Below are 17,302 nucleotides of genomic sequence, written 5' to 3'. Positions count from 1 at the left end.
GATTGCTCACACTGGCCGGACCAGATCCAACATGCTTTCCTTAAGAGCCATCTGTTTCACAACCATACATTTGTCAAAAGCTCCAGCAACATCTTTTGACTTAATGTTATGCATTGTAATGTAAGACCTAAACATGTGAGCCAAATACAACAAGTACCACCAGGGTTCCCTGACTTTCCCTATTTGTAAAACCCAGCAGTTACTGTGATTAGCCGAAGAGACTGACCACCTTGTTTTGTGTTGTAAAGGAGAAATGTCCAGAAGCTGTAGTGTAGGTTGTAGAAGAAGAAAGGTTTATTAGATCTTAGTTACAAGTAAGTAAGCAAGCTGGTCGCTAAGCTGTTAAGTAAGCCCCACCAGGAGCAGCCTCCTTGCTGCTCAGCCAACCCACTCCAGCTTCCTCTCTCAACCTCACCAGACACTCAATCATTCCATTACTTCACCAAGCACTCCAGCATTCCACTACACCACATTCATACTGGCTGAGCAGCAGGGACTTGGAACACTGGGGAGGATGCAAACATCTCGCCCGCTAGTCTTATTTTCATACACTCTCAGAAAAAGACCAGCCATATCTGCCAAGCAATCTATTCGACCAAACAGATTTGGTCTGCAGTAAACCTATCAAACCACAACAACACAAAGTCAATTAACAAAGACTGCTGCATCAGCATCCCCGATAAATACATACACCAGAAAAAGAGAAGATGGCCTCCCACTCTTTCCAACCAAACCGGAAGAGAAACTGAAGAGACTGCTCTCCCGGAAGTAGGAGAAAAGGATGCACCTTTAGATGCCATATGGAAAATAAAAAGTCGTAGCGCTCACTAAGACGGCTCTTTACTTTAACAAACTCATCGCAGGCCTTGAACATTTTCCTTGCCCCTCCCACTGTTGACCATTATTAAACCAAGTTTGAAGGACACGAACACTTATGTCCAAAGATTACCCTGCCAGTAGCAATGACCTTTGAAATTCTGCTGGCCTGGAAACTGTGAAAACCATCCGTCAGCGAACTCGTTTTGACCTCTTATACGTTTTTATTTTCCATTCCTTAATAAGGAATGGAGTCTGGGCGCGGATGAAAAACACGTAAATTAGATTCTTAAAGCGGTTACTTGTGTATAATGTTAGCGAAGCATGAATTTACTTAGGCAGTGCTTGCCTGGCTGGTATTGCTAACAATTTGCATTTTATTTTATGTATGAGTGCCTCGCTCTCTGTTACGGCTGGTTAGGCTAGGAAGCAGCCAGTCCATTATCCGCTAAGTGTCCCCTTTTCAGTAAAAAAAATAAATAAATAATAAAGCAGTTCTGCAAACCCCAGAAGGCAGAAAGCCTTGGGCAAAAAAAGCTGCCCTTACTGAAAGTGTCATGTGACATGTGGCAAGAAGGCATCACTGCAGTCACCCCTCAGCATCATCTCTGACAGAAGAGCAAGTTTAAAGCAGAGGATATTCCATGTCATTATTGTCACGGACAGGCTTGCAGGACTGAGGCATAGGCAGTCACATGGCAGGATCACATCTGCGAGGCTGCTCAGGATAAGTAGGGGCCAGATGTATGACAGGTTTGCCTCTTAAAGTCTGGCGGAGGCGGTTCATATTCAGTCACATGTCAGACCAATGGCTGGACGATTAGTAGTCCAGTTCTGGAGACAGTGTGTGAAATGTCAGGGTCACCTCTGAAAGAATGTCTAGGTAGCCATCTGCCAGACTTACATCTTAAAAGGGGCAAGTGAGTCACACCCCGAGTACCCTCATTCATCTGATTGCCACCAACACAACACTATTGTATTACATTATAATTTTTTTTTTAAAGACATTTTTATTGAATTGTTCACAATAACACAATCATCTTGGTCTGCAAGGTTTATCTTGACCAGTTTCTGTCGCATATGAACAAGACAATCAACAAACCACCCCCCACCCATCCAATCCCCTGTTCCTGGCTCAAACTAACGTTTGTCATGACAGTAATCTATCATCTATGCGAGTTCGGCAATACACAACATGTAGATCAGTTGCAGAATATTAACCTTGTATATACAATTTACCATATTGCACATTATATAGTGTCCATATCACCGGATATTATTCATAATCCCATTTTATACATTCCAGTACTATTCTTCTAGATCTTTGGCCACAAATTCCTCCATTATTGCATTCCGGTCAAGCGATATTGGTATTCTTCTCATCCCCTTCTGCTCCTCTCTATGCAACTCCGCTCCTTCTGCCCTCCCCCATCGCACTACTTCATTGTACCAATCTAGCAAATTTGGGTGGTCTGGTGGCTTTCCATTTCATGGTTATGTTCCGTTTTGCCAATATCATTGCCAGGGTATTGCATTATAATAAATACGATTACTTAGACAAATTAAAAAACCTGTATCTAAATTATTTGTTCTATTTCTACTGCAAGAAAGCAAGGTAAGAGCACAGCCGGCCAAGCTGTGAAACAGCCCCCACTGCTCCAGATCCCAGCATGAGCACCTGTATTTGAGGGCGTTTGCGTCGCTGGTACCGGATGTGCGTGGCAACTTGAAGCATTTTATAGATGGTAAACAGTGGTGTTCCCAATGCTGTCAGACATATTATAGAGAATGCTTTAGGGCATTCTTGCTCCAGATCAACACAAGGCAAGGCCTCACCAATGACCGTGAGAGTCTCCAAGATGGCACTGCCCATGTTGGGGGCTGGAAGAGTGCTGTCTGTGTACAGGAGTGACAAGGGAGTTGGCCTGGCTCGTATTACGGAATGTTTTGGCCCAAATAGGGATCCATTTATTTCTGAGAGTGTAGTGCCTGTGCTCACGCCTCTTTTTCAGTGGTAGGACACCCCATCTCCATGGTGGCTTGTGAAATAGAAGCCCAAATCTTACATATCTAAATTTGGGGGATGCAGAGCTTTGGTCATGTGCAGCAGATCTTCAAGCTCTTACAATGAAAACTTAAGATGCCAAGAAACAAGCTGCCCCGAAATAGAACACATTGTGATCTGGGCAGATATGATTTAACTAGTATCTACTTTCAGGAAGATGCTCTTGAACATGACTGATCCCCTCCTCACCCCATGACATGTCAGGTGGCCCACTAGTTCTCAGTAACTGAAGTGGCAGGGGAAATAAATGGCCTACGAGTTAAGTATTCACGTTCCTCTCTGACTTTATTCAAGATCTCATTGCCCCACCCCAGAGAAAGGACTGAAAAAAGGGCTAGAAGTTTGGCTCTCCCATCAAGTTGAGGCTAGATTCGAAGGTCTGAGAAAGAGGCTTATGCTGCTGTAATTTGAAGAAAAAGGCGACAGACTGGCCTGCTTGCAACAAATTGCTTTACATCAGCAGATGCCAAGGCCAAGCTGTGAATGTACTGATGTTAGGAACAATATCCAAGCGAACTGAATTGCCTGGATCAGACACTTGCCCCATTGCAAAGCATGGACCATGGTCAGGGCCACTGGAATTATACGACAGGAGAGGGACAAATTGTGCGGCAGGTTGAGTAAATTATGCAGCAAGAAAAAGCAAATTATGCGACAATAAGCGCTACGTTTTGTAATATTTAGTTATTTTTAAACTTGGTAACACTGCATAGGCATTGGTTGCATCTCATTAGTATCAATGTAATATCCAAATATAGCAATAAGCAACAGAAAAGTAACAGCCCAGCTTTTCAAAGGGAATTCCACTCTGCGGCAACACCCGACGCTGCATATTTGGTAACTTTTGAACCGTTTGAGCTAGAAACAAACATTTTTGCATTATGAAAACGGAGGATGGATTATGTGGCATATGCGTCAAATCTAGAACTATGCCAAACAAAAAAAAAAAATCCCTGCACAATTTCAGTGGCCCTGACCTTAGCAAGCCATTGTTGAGGCAGAGTACTCGTTATTTATGTTTTTTAGTGTCTGCTGCCTACTAGTACCTCTGAGACAAACTATGTGTGGCTTGCCACATGAGCTCTTCCTTCGCTTGAAATCTATTTCTCTACCTTTGTACGCTGATCATGATGTTGCAGTCATTGTTTAGTCTATTGTATGGCTCCCCTAGTATTAAACCACCTGACTACAAAGGCGGGACTAGGACTCAGGCACACCGCCGAGTATGGCGGTCGCGCCGGTCCCCCAGAGTCCAGGCGGAATCGCCGCACCAAGAAGTGATGTACGTGGCTCCCGCCCCATGCCTGCAATGATTGGGCGCTGGGGCCGTGTCCCGGAAGCGCAAGAAGAGCTTCCAGGTCAATGAAGACAAAATGTGACCGGGGAGCTGGTTCTAACAGGCTCCCTGGCCAACTGTGCAATAAAGGGGCTGTGGATCGGCAAATCGGCCTCTTTCTTCGCCGCTCCACAGCCTGAACAGGACACAAAGGTCTCCAGGACTGAGACCTCTTAGAAAAGAGCTTTTTTCCCCACCCACCATCCCCTGAGGCAGAGGTTTTTGAATGTGTTGTTCTGTTTCTCCGGTTTTGTCCTAGTAGGTAATTTAGTAGATATTGTAATGATGTAGTTTTATTGTGCTAACCAAATTTTTCTTCTAGGGCAGCGTCTAGTCGTATTTTATGTAAAGTTAGGTAGTATGCTTGGTCTGGCGGTAAAAGACACACATTTGTACGGTCATGATTGGTGGGCATCATTTACGGTCCTTAGTAGGCATCGCCATTGTCAAAGGGGGGGGGACAGATGGTCACTCATGGAACTCCAGGTGCAGTTACAGCCGGTAGGTTGGAAGGGTGCAGGGAGGGGAAGTTCCACTTCTGGTAGGCTTTTTGGCCAGCCCCTGGACACGTGCAAGGGCGCAAGAAAACTGGGCATAACTGCACAGCCCTTTATGGAGATAATGTTGAGGGTGTAGGGAGTGGCCGGGGTGAGGTAACCTTCCGGCGAACTGGGCCTCCTGCGCAAGGTCACTCCCCTAGGAGGGTGGGACCTAGCGTGATCTTGATGTCGGACCTGTCATTGACCTTGAGGTAGGCTCAAACAGGGATACGCAGAAAGATAATGTTACTGATCACTTACCTTATGATAGGAATGGCTATGTATTAGAAACATGTTAAGGATAGCCAAATACCATACCGTACATATCTATATAATGGACCGGACTTTCCGCGTATTGTGTAAAATGGTGTAAATATTAACAATGTATGTTTTGTTTATTGTTGTGAATAAAATACGGCTGGGGTTCTACGACCCTTAACTCAAGCTTTGGTGTGTTGTCTACATTGTTGCCTGGGTGGAAAATGGAGGAGGATCGGTCTGCCCTATGGGGCCTCAAAGATTGAGGTAAAAAGGGGGGTGTCTGACCAAGGGAGGGGCACTCTGCAGTACCTGGCCATACCCTGAACTCGCACCATCCACCAGAGCTCACACCTCCACCCTTTGTGAAACACTGAGGAACTGTTCACACCAGCAGCTGAGGACTATGGCCCACTTGAGTGTCCAAGTAACCAGGACACTTCTGCCCCTTACGCCCCGCTACTGTCACTGAGAATGCTCAAGCCATGTGGGTCCAAGTCCTGTAGCCACATCAAGAAACAATGCACAGAACCAGTTCATCACATGAACAGTACGCCGTAGTAAAACGTGCACAGAACTTTCTGACTGTTTTCCTTCACTGCTTTGCCAGTCCATCTAAGCATATGGTCTCACTGCCTACCTTGGTATACCAGGACCTAGATTGTCTACATAAATTGTGTTGAACGTAACTTACTTTAAGGTTAGAAGAGATATTTTACTGGGAAACTCAACTTGTACCTCTGAATTAAGGCATTGCACTTTTTGTCAAATGCATAACACTGTCAATCTTTTATATTTATTTGGCGTCATTCTAGTGTTACCTAGTCAGGAATTAAAGCCTAAAAAGAAGGTTGCTGGCGCTCAGTGAGTGCTTGTGGGAGTATTTGATTCCTGAGGTTTCAGGGACAACAGGCAATACTTTTACAAGAATTGCCCAGCTGTGTGTATGTGTACGCCTCGGAGAGCTTGCCTGATATCTCCCAGAAGTGGAACACATTCCAGTCAAGTGCCACGCATCTTCCGTTAGAATAACGCATTTCTGGTCATTTTCCCAAATTATCGCAATGTCTGAGATTGTCATGCAAAAGAACTATGTCCTGAAGTGCAATAAAATGGTGTAGTTTCAGTTTCTTGCTTTGCTGTGACAGACGCATAAAAGCTGACCTTCAAGTACCACAAGATGGTGTTAGTGTATAACAATATGACGTGGAAATATCCTATCACACAAAGCCAAATGGACTCCAGAAATTTGAAGACCAAAACACAAAACCACACATCCGCCTAATTAATGTAAAAAAAGCACCCACTGCTCAAACCACAGTATCAAACAGATGTGGCTGTCAAGCCACAAAACGAAGTTTCTAAATAAATGCCAAAAACTGGGTCAGTCTAAACTGCAGTAAAAGAGGGGCCTAATTGGAGAACTGTACAGGGAGACAATCCCGCTGGTTAGTCACCCTCCGGTCCCACATGGCAGAAAAGCCTGAACAGACTCCGTCAATTGATCAGGTCATTAATTTAATTGATTGCCAGCTAGGGAGGCGCAGGCTGGCTAAGGCAGGGAATATCTGTCTAATTTATTGTTTCTCTGCCTCCTACCTGGCCACAGGTGTCCGACCTTGTCTGTACCATGCTACTGCTAAGTGTGGGTGACGTTATACTGTTAGCTAGAAAGTGTCACTCATAGTTGTTGAATGTCACTCATAATTACACTGAAATTATGAAAATGCCACACATAAGCAAACTGAAACCTTGGCAGCTATGGGAACATGTCAGATCCTAGAACTTGTTCAGAACACAAAAGTAACAAATGTTGGAATGGTTGTTGGGGAACGATAAGCAAGTAAAAAGACTGAGTTATTGTAGCTGAATCTGCAGAACGTCAAGAGTAGGTGTGCACATGGATTGTCGACAAGCAGAAAAATTACCTTTCAAAAAATTCCGTTATACGACTGTAACTCGCTCACCAAGTCTGACAGCATAGTCTTGGAATACATTTTTATCATTTAAAGAACCTAGGGGCATATTAGTGCGAGCAATGGAGCAGAGAATATGGCATAAAGCCAGAAGATTCAACATCTGCTTCTCTGCTGGCATATCTTTCCTATGAAGTCCCCAATTACAATTGGAGAGGAGCGTATCTCATGGTGGGATACCACTCTGCCAGGATGTACGACACCTTGATATTGTGCATGTGGACAGGCCCAATTTTACCTTCCGAAAAATACTGATAGTAAACTCTTGTGTAGATCAAGCAAAGGGTGCAAGCTCCTGACTGTCCTATGGCACAGGTGGTAGGATGCAATGTTCCTCCCTGACACAAAACAGTCTGCCGTGCCCGGTGAAACCGTCCACACCTTTATTCCATCTCCATTGAGGATCTTCTTTGAGCAGGTGGAAAACAGAAATGTTAATCCACACGGATTTGAGAATTTTGTGTGTTACTTCATCAGGAAAAGCCGTCTTCATTTCATATGAACTATTCAACAATGATTTACATGCAACTGCATGATACGGTTGTGGAATTGCAAGATACCAGTGTTTACAGATGCAGAGTTAGCATCCTGCCAGTACCATGCAACTTGCAATGAGGCCCTATGTATCAAGCACCTGTCCAGCAGTAGAAACTTCTATAGCTTCACCATCCACCTGCCAACATGATGAGGTAAGTCCACCAGAAATACTGATTGCTCAACTATCCGATCTAAGGTGACTGACACAGAAAATGTAACTTAGATACGAACAAATGTTATGCCAGGTTAACTCGAAATGAGGCCTTATGTCATTCATGAAGTGGTTACAGTCCTGAGTCCACCAAGACCTGATACTAAATATTAAGTCAAGATTTAATTCAAGGCTTGCATCATGGATGTCATTTCTATTTATGTTATAGCTGGCCTACTAATTTAAATTGCCGTTTGTGTTCATGAGAGAGAAAAAAAGAAGACTGGAAGTGTGAGTATTTTTTAGCATGGTCCAGTATTCCTGCTGATGAAAAACCACGTTGCAAACATTTTCAATTTTAAATAGTAATAAAAAAAAAACACATTTTTTTAATCGCCATATTAAAACTGCTACTTTTTTTGCTTTTGCTCAACAAGCAGAAGACTGGGTTCCATATTGGCTTATTGTATCCATTCCCACACTACTACTCATGGGCTTACCCGTTGCAGGCTCTCAGTCTGCATGCACTGGTGCCGTCATCTTACAGTTACCAGCAAATAGTGACCCAACCCGGAACCAAGAGAGCAGAAACCCACCCTAGACCAGGGAGTGTTAGACACCTGGATAAAAGAATTGTACAGAGGGGGAGAAACACTACTACATAAGGAAAGAAGTAGATAAACAAGCTAAAACGTTGCAAAATTGTCTAATTAATCCTCATTCAAAAGTTGGGAGCTATTCTGTTTTTGCCTGAACTCTGGTACGAACTTCTCAGCAGGCTTGGTGGCCAATCATGGTGTATATCGAGTAGACAACGGGTGTTTTGGGCTCCCAGTACAGTGAGCATCTCCCACTAAACACCATTCTTCTTTTATGACCATGCCCAGGAAGGAAGCCCATAGGACAGAAAAAAAACATAGAACCTTCCACGTCAGTTTCCTGGGAAACCAGCAATGAAGAGCCCTATCGCCCCTCGACTCAATGTGGAAACAGAAGTGCCAAAGAAATTGGGCAAAAGCCATGACATGGCTCCCAAGATCTATGGACACATAAAAACGTAAGCAAAAAGTAAGTATATGTGAATCATTCTGATGACAGAATTGGAAGCCATTTTGCCACCTGTTATTGGTTTGCCTGTTTGAGCTCCCCGTTTTTATTTGAATACTATAGAAGAGATTCATACCCAAATGTCATGTTCGAATGCACCCATCACAAGCATACAATCCCTTAAAGGCAGAGGCACCTAAGAGGAATATTGGAAACTGCAACTTTTGAAACTGATTGTGGCGGTCCTAGGCCAATGGAAGCAAACAAACTAAATAGAAAAAAAACACCCAAGGTCAAAGAAATGCCAATCCTTATGAACCAAAAATGGTAAATTGCACCCTGCAGAAGTGTGCACAATTATTAGGCAAGCATATCAGCCCACTTAGAATGACACATACATGTTTGAAGAGTGATAACCAGTTGATACCCTTCCCGTGGTAGGGAAATGTAATGCCCATGAATCAATGTATAGAGGCCTACATCTTGGTGCATTATGATGCTTTCACAGCAAATATAAAATGACAATTGAGAGTGCCATAAAACCCAGAGATGAAAGGGCATAGTACACAATTACTGCAGAACTAGGTCAGTAATGTTTTAGAAAAGGGTATTTAAATATGAAGATATGGATTCAATCAACACATACTTATCAATGAATCTAGGACATGGGACACTGCATAATTCACTCAAAAAGGCACTGAACGGCAGGTGTTCTCTTGATTCAAATTAATGAAACAACTTCATTTAAAAACACCATCATAATACTATTGTGCACAGTCAAATAAAAAGAAACTTTACTCGAAGGATTGTTCATCCTGCGCGAGCATTCCTGGCCAAAACCTGTTGCTCGCTGTCCAATGTTTGTGTATATTTTCCCAAAACTAAAAACTACATGATATACAACAATGAAATTTAGAAAAAAGCCTTCCAATTATTAAATTCGATGCTTGCCTACAATTATTTCAAACAAAGTGGTCAGAAAGTGAATATATCTCTCAAAGCTAGGGGCGTATTGCTTACAATAAAATGTCACCTTTCTTGCAGAATGAGACAGACATGTTCACGTTTTGTCGATTTGACGTGTGAGAAACAGTATGTATTTAGGTTGCAACGTGAAGCAGTGAACAAGTCGTTTAGGAGATGGCATGTCACTTTTGGGGTCCAAGGCGCCTCATCTCCGCACAGCGTTACGTGTTCGTTGTTTACTTGCTAAGGTGACAGGGTGAACTAACTGTTCGTCACACAAGTAACTACTGACAATCCAATAACCTGCCAGCTATTCAAGGAACTAGCACCTCGCGCCCTTCAACTCTCGACCTCGCGCCAAACTGTCCCCTGGACAATAAAGGACTTCGTGGCTCTGCTAAATTAAGGCGATGTGTCTGCAGTGCTCGAGGACTTGAGCAAACAAGGCGCCGCAATGTTATTGCAGGATACAAAGGCTCATCAGAGCCAACCCTCAGACAGGCAATGTTTTCAAGCAACGCCAGCCCACCTGCCGCACCACTGAAAGGCGAAGCACAGCCTCCATGTTTCACAGACAATCACATCATCAAGCGACCATGTACCAGAGCATCACCCCTGTGATTGCATTCATTTGTTTATCACATTTGGTGGCGGGAAATCTCACATTGACTGCCAGAGGAGGGTGGCAGGGGGACGAATGCCCGCCCCGATTCCAAACCACAGCTGAGTTACATGCAATGCAGCAGCACCAATTCCCCAAAACCAACGAAGACCTCTTACCTCTGAGGTTTTTGGGGTGTATCTGTTTTGTCCGAGGCATGGTCCCCCCTCACGCCTGTCAAAGCTGCTTCTCTCGCCTCAAAAATGGAGACCAACCCTGGACGTGCGGAGCCTCCATGAAGCCACCAAGTGCATCAACTAATCCAGCAGGTGAATCGACGGGGGGAGGGTAAAATAAAGCACACAGAGAAAACGCAGTCACATATCTGTATCCCACATGTGTTCAGAGATCTATTTTTCTGAGGCAAGCAGAGCCTGACATTAACACCCATACCGTCAAAGAAATTGGGGCAAGGGGGGGAATAGACGTGCAACACCCACACACCTCCAGAGCAGTGCAAAACAAACCAGCATCATCGCCCCCTCCCCTCTCTCGCCCTCCGCACACACACACACTGAATATCTCGCAGGTTGGACCATTCATGATTTTATGAATCACACGCGATTTGCCACAGCCCACAAACGTGCCTGCCTCGTTCCAGCTGGATCCCTGTTCCTCCTATTGCAACGGCGGTGGTACAAAAAAAAAAAAACAATGGAGAGAGCCGCAGAAAAAGAGGGCATTAAATCATTATATGCGTGCCAGGGGTACACCCCCTACTCTCTCCCTCCACCCGGGCATCATCAGTGGAAATGAACGATCAACAGCCGCTCACCCCAAAAATAGAAAAGAAAGGCTCATTGACAGTCGAGAGGTGGTCTGAAACCGCCACCAACAACCCAAGGGGATTTCAATCACTTGTTCGGTGCATGTTTATTTGGAATGTTTCGTGGTGTGTTACACTGGATGTCCCACGTTATTGTGGTGTATGCAAGCAAACGCGTATTAATGGCCAGTACCCAGAAAAGCAAACACCGCTGGGAGTGATATTGCGGGAGGAGTGGGAAAACAAATCATCCTCGCAAAAAAAGGGGGGCCTGCACTGTGCACAGCAAGACTCGAGAAGAATGTGAAAATGCCAGCGATGGGAGGAGACTGCCCGGTTTAGAACTGGAGGGTGGAGACGGAATCTGTTTAAGTGACAGGAGCAGAAAAGCGTTGCAGAGGGAAAGGGAAAAACATGAATGAATCCGGAGGGAGGAGCCTGGGAAACCCCCCTCTGCAAGGCGGTGCTGAGCACAAAGCACTGCCGGAGAGACAGCGAGCAGAGGCCGAGGGCGCCTCAAGGGTGGACGGGGAACAGCCGCGTGTATAGAAGGGATTTAGGTATAAGCGTGCTTGCTCATTGTGAGAGTTGCGCACAGATACCTGCGGTACAAGGACTGCGCAAGTTAGCCATTTTCTGTACAGCGAGCTTTCTATAATGCGAGACGCTTGGAAAGTCAATGAGAAATTACCCCAGTACACTACCAGTCCCTCAAAACAGGCTCACCACCTCTTGGATGTTCAATGGCTTTATACTAGTAATTTTGGAAGACTCTCTCTACCACAGTCAAATGAGCAAAGGAATCTGATTTGAACAAGCAGCAGAGATCACACATGGGGAGGGCGAGGAAGGGATGGGCATGGCCTCTTTTTAAGGGGCATGTCAAATCGGTGCTACTGTTGTCTACAGGTGCCTCTTGGTCACTTTACAGGAGGAAACTGAACATGGGACGCTGGCCGCAAAGAAAGACAGTGCAAACAAGAGGGCTGAACCCACTTCTTAAAATAGCTGTTACAAGTAGGAGATCATCTTCTCACCCCCTCCTGTGTGGCTATCCTGCGTGGATTGTGAGAACCCTGTTTGTGTCACTGTACTGGTGAAGTGTGTAAACACACAGCAGGCTTCCTCCCACAACACAAACATGCCCCGTCCTTACATCCGATAGATACCCTCAAATGGACGCCCCCCTGCCCGTACCGTGGGAACCTAACCCTCCACAGACACGAGGCGGCCAGGGGGTGTGTTCGGCGCCCAGGAGCCGCGGGCCTCGCTTTCTCTGGTGATTCCCTCCCGCCATATGCTGGGGCAGTCCACACACACTCTCCGCTTGTAGTGCCCCCTCCCTTGTTGAGTTGGAGTGTTACTTACTGCCGGTGCTGCGCCTCCTCTGTGTGTGTCTGGGGGAGTCTAGGAGCCGGAGGCGCCCCGGCCTGGGGTGAGAGGAAGCGTCCGCTCATGCTTACGGGAGCTCCTGCTGCTAGAGGCTGGTCTGGGGCCCAGTGCTTGTCACCGGCTGGGGGTGGAGGCTGTCTCCTGCCTCTCACACATAGAAGGCCCCGGACCCTCTCCGCAGCGGTGGAGGGGGGGCGGGCAGGCTGGGAGCCTCCCCGGGGGCAGGGATGGGGTGAGACAGATAGCGCCGTGCTGGGGGTGTCCTATTATGTTTGTTTGCACGCCCCCCTCACTTTCTATTGCACAGTCCGGGCCAGTGACGTCATCGGGTCTCCCCTCCCTCCCCTCCTCTGCCCTGACTGTGACTGCAAGGGGAGGAGGGGGAACGGCTGCGCAAGGGGGTTCCCGACGGACGCAGTGACGGAAGCACTTACAGCAGGCCTGTTCGTCCAGCAGCACCAGGAATCTGAGAAAGAGCGAGACTGCAGCTCACCGGTCTAACTAGCAAACACTAAGACATCTCAGTGATTTAATGTGCCTCACGCAGCTTCCGTGTTGAACTCGTAAATTACAGGTTAAGATAATAAATCATGTAAAATGTCTCTATGAATAAAATACGTCTGCTGCGATCTACATACATCTCGGATGCCCCAATCACACTACCTATCTCAGTAGGTTAATGCGCCTGCAGCTGTCGTCTGTATGCTTTTGTACCCTGTAGCCACATATTTCAATCCAGGTAGAGGCCACTAAACCGTCATTTTTGTAATGGATAATATAGGTACTGTCAAATTAAGTAATGTTATTTACACCTATGACGAACCGTTTTTGGTGTATTAACACAAAATGAGCACTAATATTTTTTGCAAGCAACCTGTATTTCGATGTGTGTGCGATTAAATTGCTAGCAGTTGCACAGTGCTATAAATGTTGTTAATGTCCCAAAATGCAATGGAATTTATTTTATTGACCTAAGAAAGATGAAAACCTCAGTCGGCCCAAAGAATTTTGAAAATGGAAGTATAGAAATTCTGACAATACACAGACTTAATTTTGAGTCATTCAGAGTTATGCTTTTCATGATGGAATCAAAACGAAACAATTGATGGACAGAATGGTGAACAATGTCAAACATTAACCCCAGTACAGAGATCTGAGCATAAATCCATCGTTTTTTGCTCCCCATTCCAGTTTAAACCCACTCATATGCAAATCAGTCTTAACCCTGCTCCCCATGGGAACAGGCCAGGTCCTCCCTGAACTTGAAACAAACATCCTAGGACCGTTTTTTGGGGGCATCACCCCTCACCAGCCACGCTAGCTGGAGAGAGCATGGAGAGCCCGGGACCCACATCTGGGTGTACCCGTCCCACTCGGGGTGACAAGACTAATTTGCATATAGCTAGGTCTAAACTGGGGTGGCATGGTGAGCAAAAGAACAATGGGTTTAACCCAGATCTCTGGACTGGGGTAAATGTAATGATTTATTCAGCATTCCATCCATCATTTGTTTGTGTAGCACTTTTCATGATAGAATCAGCCAGAACTCTACTTCTTAATTTACCATGACCAACTCAGAGGTCTATCTTCATAATACATAGACACACCCAGAGAGGTGCTCTATCGTCATAGACTTACTAAGAGCTCAACTTTTGAAAATTATTAAATTGTAACTGCATAAAATTAAATAGCCATTCATAACTCTACTCCTTATAAGGCATCTACATGCTCAGACCTTCATTTTTGTCAGTGGTTAAAGTACATCTGAGCTCCGCACTTATTATTTATTTGTGTTTGACAATATGCCTTCTAGGCAAAACAAACATTAAAAGCCTCACATACAAACACATTATCATTCTACTAATACATAAAAACCACATTTCATATATTCATCATTCAATTTCACTAAAAGCTTGTAAACAGTAATTGGTTCTACAAAAACATTTACTGCTTTGGAGAAGGGTTTTTAAACAACCAGTATCCCTTTTAAGTGGCCCAGAAAAAAGCACTAAAGTACTGATAAAACATATCTAAATTAGCCCTAGTGTAAGAATCCTACCGGAGAATATTTCCGCAGGAGCGCCAAGAAGTTTCAGGATGCTGTCGTTAAGGCCTCAACCTTCCACTATCACCTAGTGCCCCTATCAAACCCTAGATCACACTGGTAATAGGGGAAAGAGGGGAAACAAAACAAGGAAAAAGAGAGGGGTAACAATCCCTGGAGCTTCAGTCACCACTTCACCGGCAGGTATAAGGACCTTTGGCTTCTAGAAAGGACAAAGAAACAGTGATGAATGTATTAATAGGTCAAGCTAGCTAAAAAGTGGATCTCTCTAACATATGTAAGTACCTAACGCCTGAACTGTGTCTATATCAGGAGTGCACAGAACTGGGTCTCTGGGCGTGATCAGGAGTTCAAACAGGAAAGTCACAGGGGTCTCACAGGGTTAACACAGCCGGGGAGCTTACAGACATCATGGACCATGTCCCATCTTCAATTGGCAATCTGTTCCTATAATAGATACAACACTGAAATAAGTACTGAAAGTAGAGATTAGGCTCTATAAATCCCCCTTATAACCACAACGCTGTTACCGTCACACCAACTGAAGACGTCCAGCGATGAATCGGGTTCACAACAGGCTCCAAAGAGATGTTTGCACCAAGTCCCATAAGGCTACAGAGCACTCGATCCGTTGGTGCTACCTCGTTCCAGGGAAGTAAGCAAAAGAACTGGGGGAAATAACGGAGGGAGTACACCGTCAGGGTAGCGACCCCTTCCAATACTCAGGTGAGTGCAAGGGCTAGAAACTGGAGTCGCTAAACCCGGCCGGCCGACGGGAATAAATCCGGAAGGCGGGCGGAGCAAGCGACAACCAGCTCCACCTCTGAATAAACGGAGCCGGGTCAAATGCAGCTACTCCAAGTTCGACGAGAATCAACAAATAAAAAAGGGGAACTCGCGGTTGGCCAGAGCTCTGGATAATAGCTGGTAGTCCGGTTCACCGCTAAGGGCAAAAAGTAAGGAAACGAAGGAAGGGGGACGAAAAACTGCGGGCCGAAGAACTTCAGAAAGTCTGAGTCGGATACAGGAAGTCAGTAATCAAACTGCGGGGCAACACTAGAACGCGAAGCCTCGTTGTTACAGGAAGTCAGGCTTTTCTACTCGCCTGACTTTCTCGCGCATGCGCGATAGCATGCCGCCATCTTGAATCCGCTCGCGGCACTCCCGAGTCCGCTCTCGGCAATCCTGACAGTACACTCCCCCCAGGGTGCCCCCCACAGGTTTGGGTTTGTTAGGATGTCTTCTATGGAACAGACAAACTAATCGAGGGGCATGCACATGGCTGGCAGGTTCCCAAGTGCGTTCCTGTTGGAGCCGGCCTCGTGGCGTGGTCCTGTTCCTCCTCGCTCAGCTGCACGAGGTCCCATGCACCTCGGGGCTCCTCCATCTTGGATTACACGTCACTCCACGTGACCACCTCCGTGACCCTGCTCTACCCGACCTCGGGCCCAGCGAGGCCCGACATCAAGGCGCCCACCCCTGGCCCAGGGGATACCACGTGAGCCCTTTCCACTCCCGGTGGAGGGCAGTATCGATGGGACCCCCAACCGTCCTTCCACACCTAGGTGCGACCGCCCCACAGCTCTCTGGGGCCTGGCGCCTCTCCTGCTGGGCGTCTGGCCGCGCCCTACCCGGCCTCTCCGCCCTCCTGGGCGCAAGGGTCCGGACATCAAAGGGCTCACGACCTATATCTGGGGCGACTCGACAACAAGAGGACAGTTGTATCCTGGAGTCAAGAGCCCTGCTGATCGGATCGCGGCTGACCCTACGGAGAAAGACTCTGCCTGAAACTACTTGCTGAGCCCTGCTGACGACGTCGCAGCTCCATCGTGCTTACAAGACCTTCACGAACCTTTGGGGCCCTGCTGACGCCGTCGCGGCCCGACCTTGTTGCAACAGACCATCAGAGCCCAGCTGACCTCGTCGCGGCTCGACCGAAGCGGACCTGCTACCGGAGCCCTGCTGACTGTGTCGCGGCTCGATCCAAGCGGAACTACCACCTGAGCCCTGCAGACGCCGTCGCGGCTCTCCACGTCCGAGCCGCTCTGAGACCAGCACCCAAGGTCTGGCGCAGAGCCTCCCCGTACCTGACCGGTACCAAGACTGTCCCGCTACCCTATCCCTCCAAGAACATTGAGACTCTTACCGGATCACTCGATCCCATTGTAAATATTGAAACGTACTCCTTTTTATATAAAGAACCAAGATAAGCAACTGATACGGAGTCCTGTGTGGTGGTGTTACTGGGACTAGTACGATTATAGGAGAAGGACCTCTCCTCGGAGGCTTCTCAGCGGCGCTCGGCTATAACTTGGTGGTAGGAAGGTGCCGGAGTAGTCCCTCCGACTCCCCGGTGGTCCTCCCTCCAACATTTGGTGGCCAGCGACGGGATCCGAGCCAGACGCAATCGTACAAGCAAGTAACGCACCCACTACCTAACCATGAACGGACAAGAAGCAACCGTGGCCGCAACCTTCCAGCTGGAAAAGCTGGAGGAATACACCCACAAAGAACTAAAACAATTCTGCAAAGACAAAGGGATCCCAACCACAGGATTGGGCACCAAGGAAGAAATGCAGAAAGCCCTGAAAGCCTAGGCCGAAGCCGAGGCCACTCCACCCCGCACCGAAGGGACCTCGGCCCGGGACGAAAACCTACCGACCACAACCCCGACAGATGGGGGGCAAGGCATCCCCGAAGCCCGCCTATCCCACGAAGAAATACGGG

The 17,302-nt window shown here is 46.7% G+C and overlaps 1 protein-coding gene across 1 annotated transcript in view; it reads right to left on the bottom strand.

Annotated features, from left to right (window-relative positions):
• The window catches only part of HIVEP1 (HIVEP zinc finger 1), a 506,680-nt gene extending 493,916 nt beyond the window's left edge, over positions 1–12,764 (bottom strand). Inside the window, exons 1-2 of the mRNA XM_085607000.1 lie at positions 12,487–12,764; positions 10,472–10,609 (exon numbers count right to left, since the gene is read on the bottom strand). Coding sequence (XP_085463126.1) covers positions 10,472–10,511 — 40 coding nt within the window. The 5' untranslated portion in view covers positions 10,512–10,609; positions 12,487–12,764. The remainder of the gene's footprint in view (positions 1–10,471; positions 10,610–12,486) is intronic.
• Between the last annotated feature and the right edge of the window lie 4,538 nt (positions 12,765–17,302).

Source organism: Triturus cristatus, chromosome 5_2 (genome assembly GCF_964204655.1).
Source record: "Triturus cristatus chromosome 5_2, aTriCri1.1, whole genome shotgun sequence".
Taxonomy (NCBI): domain Eukaryota; kingdom Metazoa; phylum Chordata; class Amphibia; order Caudata; family Salamandridae; genus Triturus; species Triturus cristatus.
This window is presented reverse-complemented; position numbering and strand designations above follow the sequence as displayed.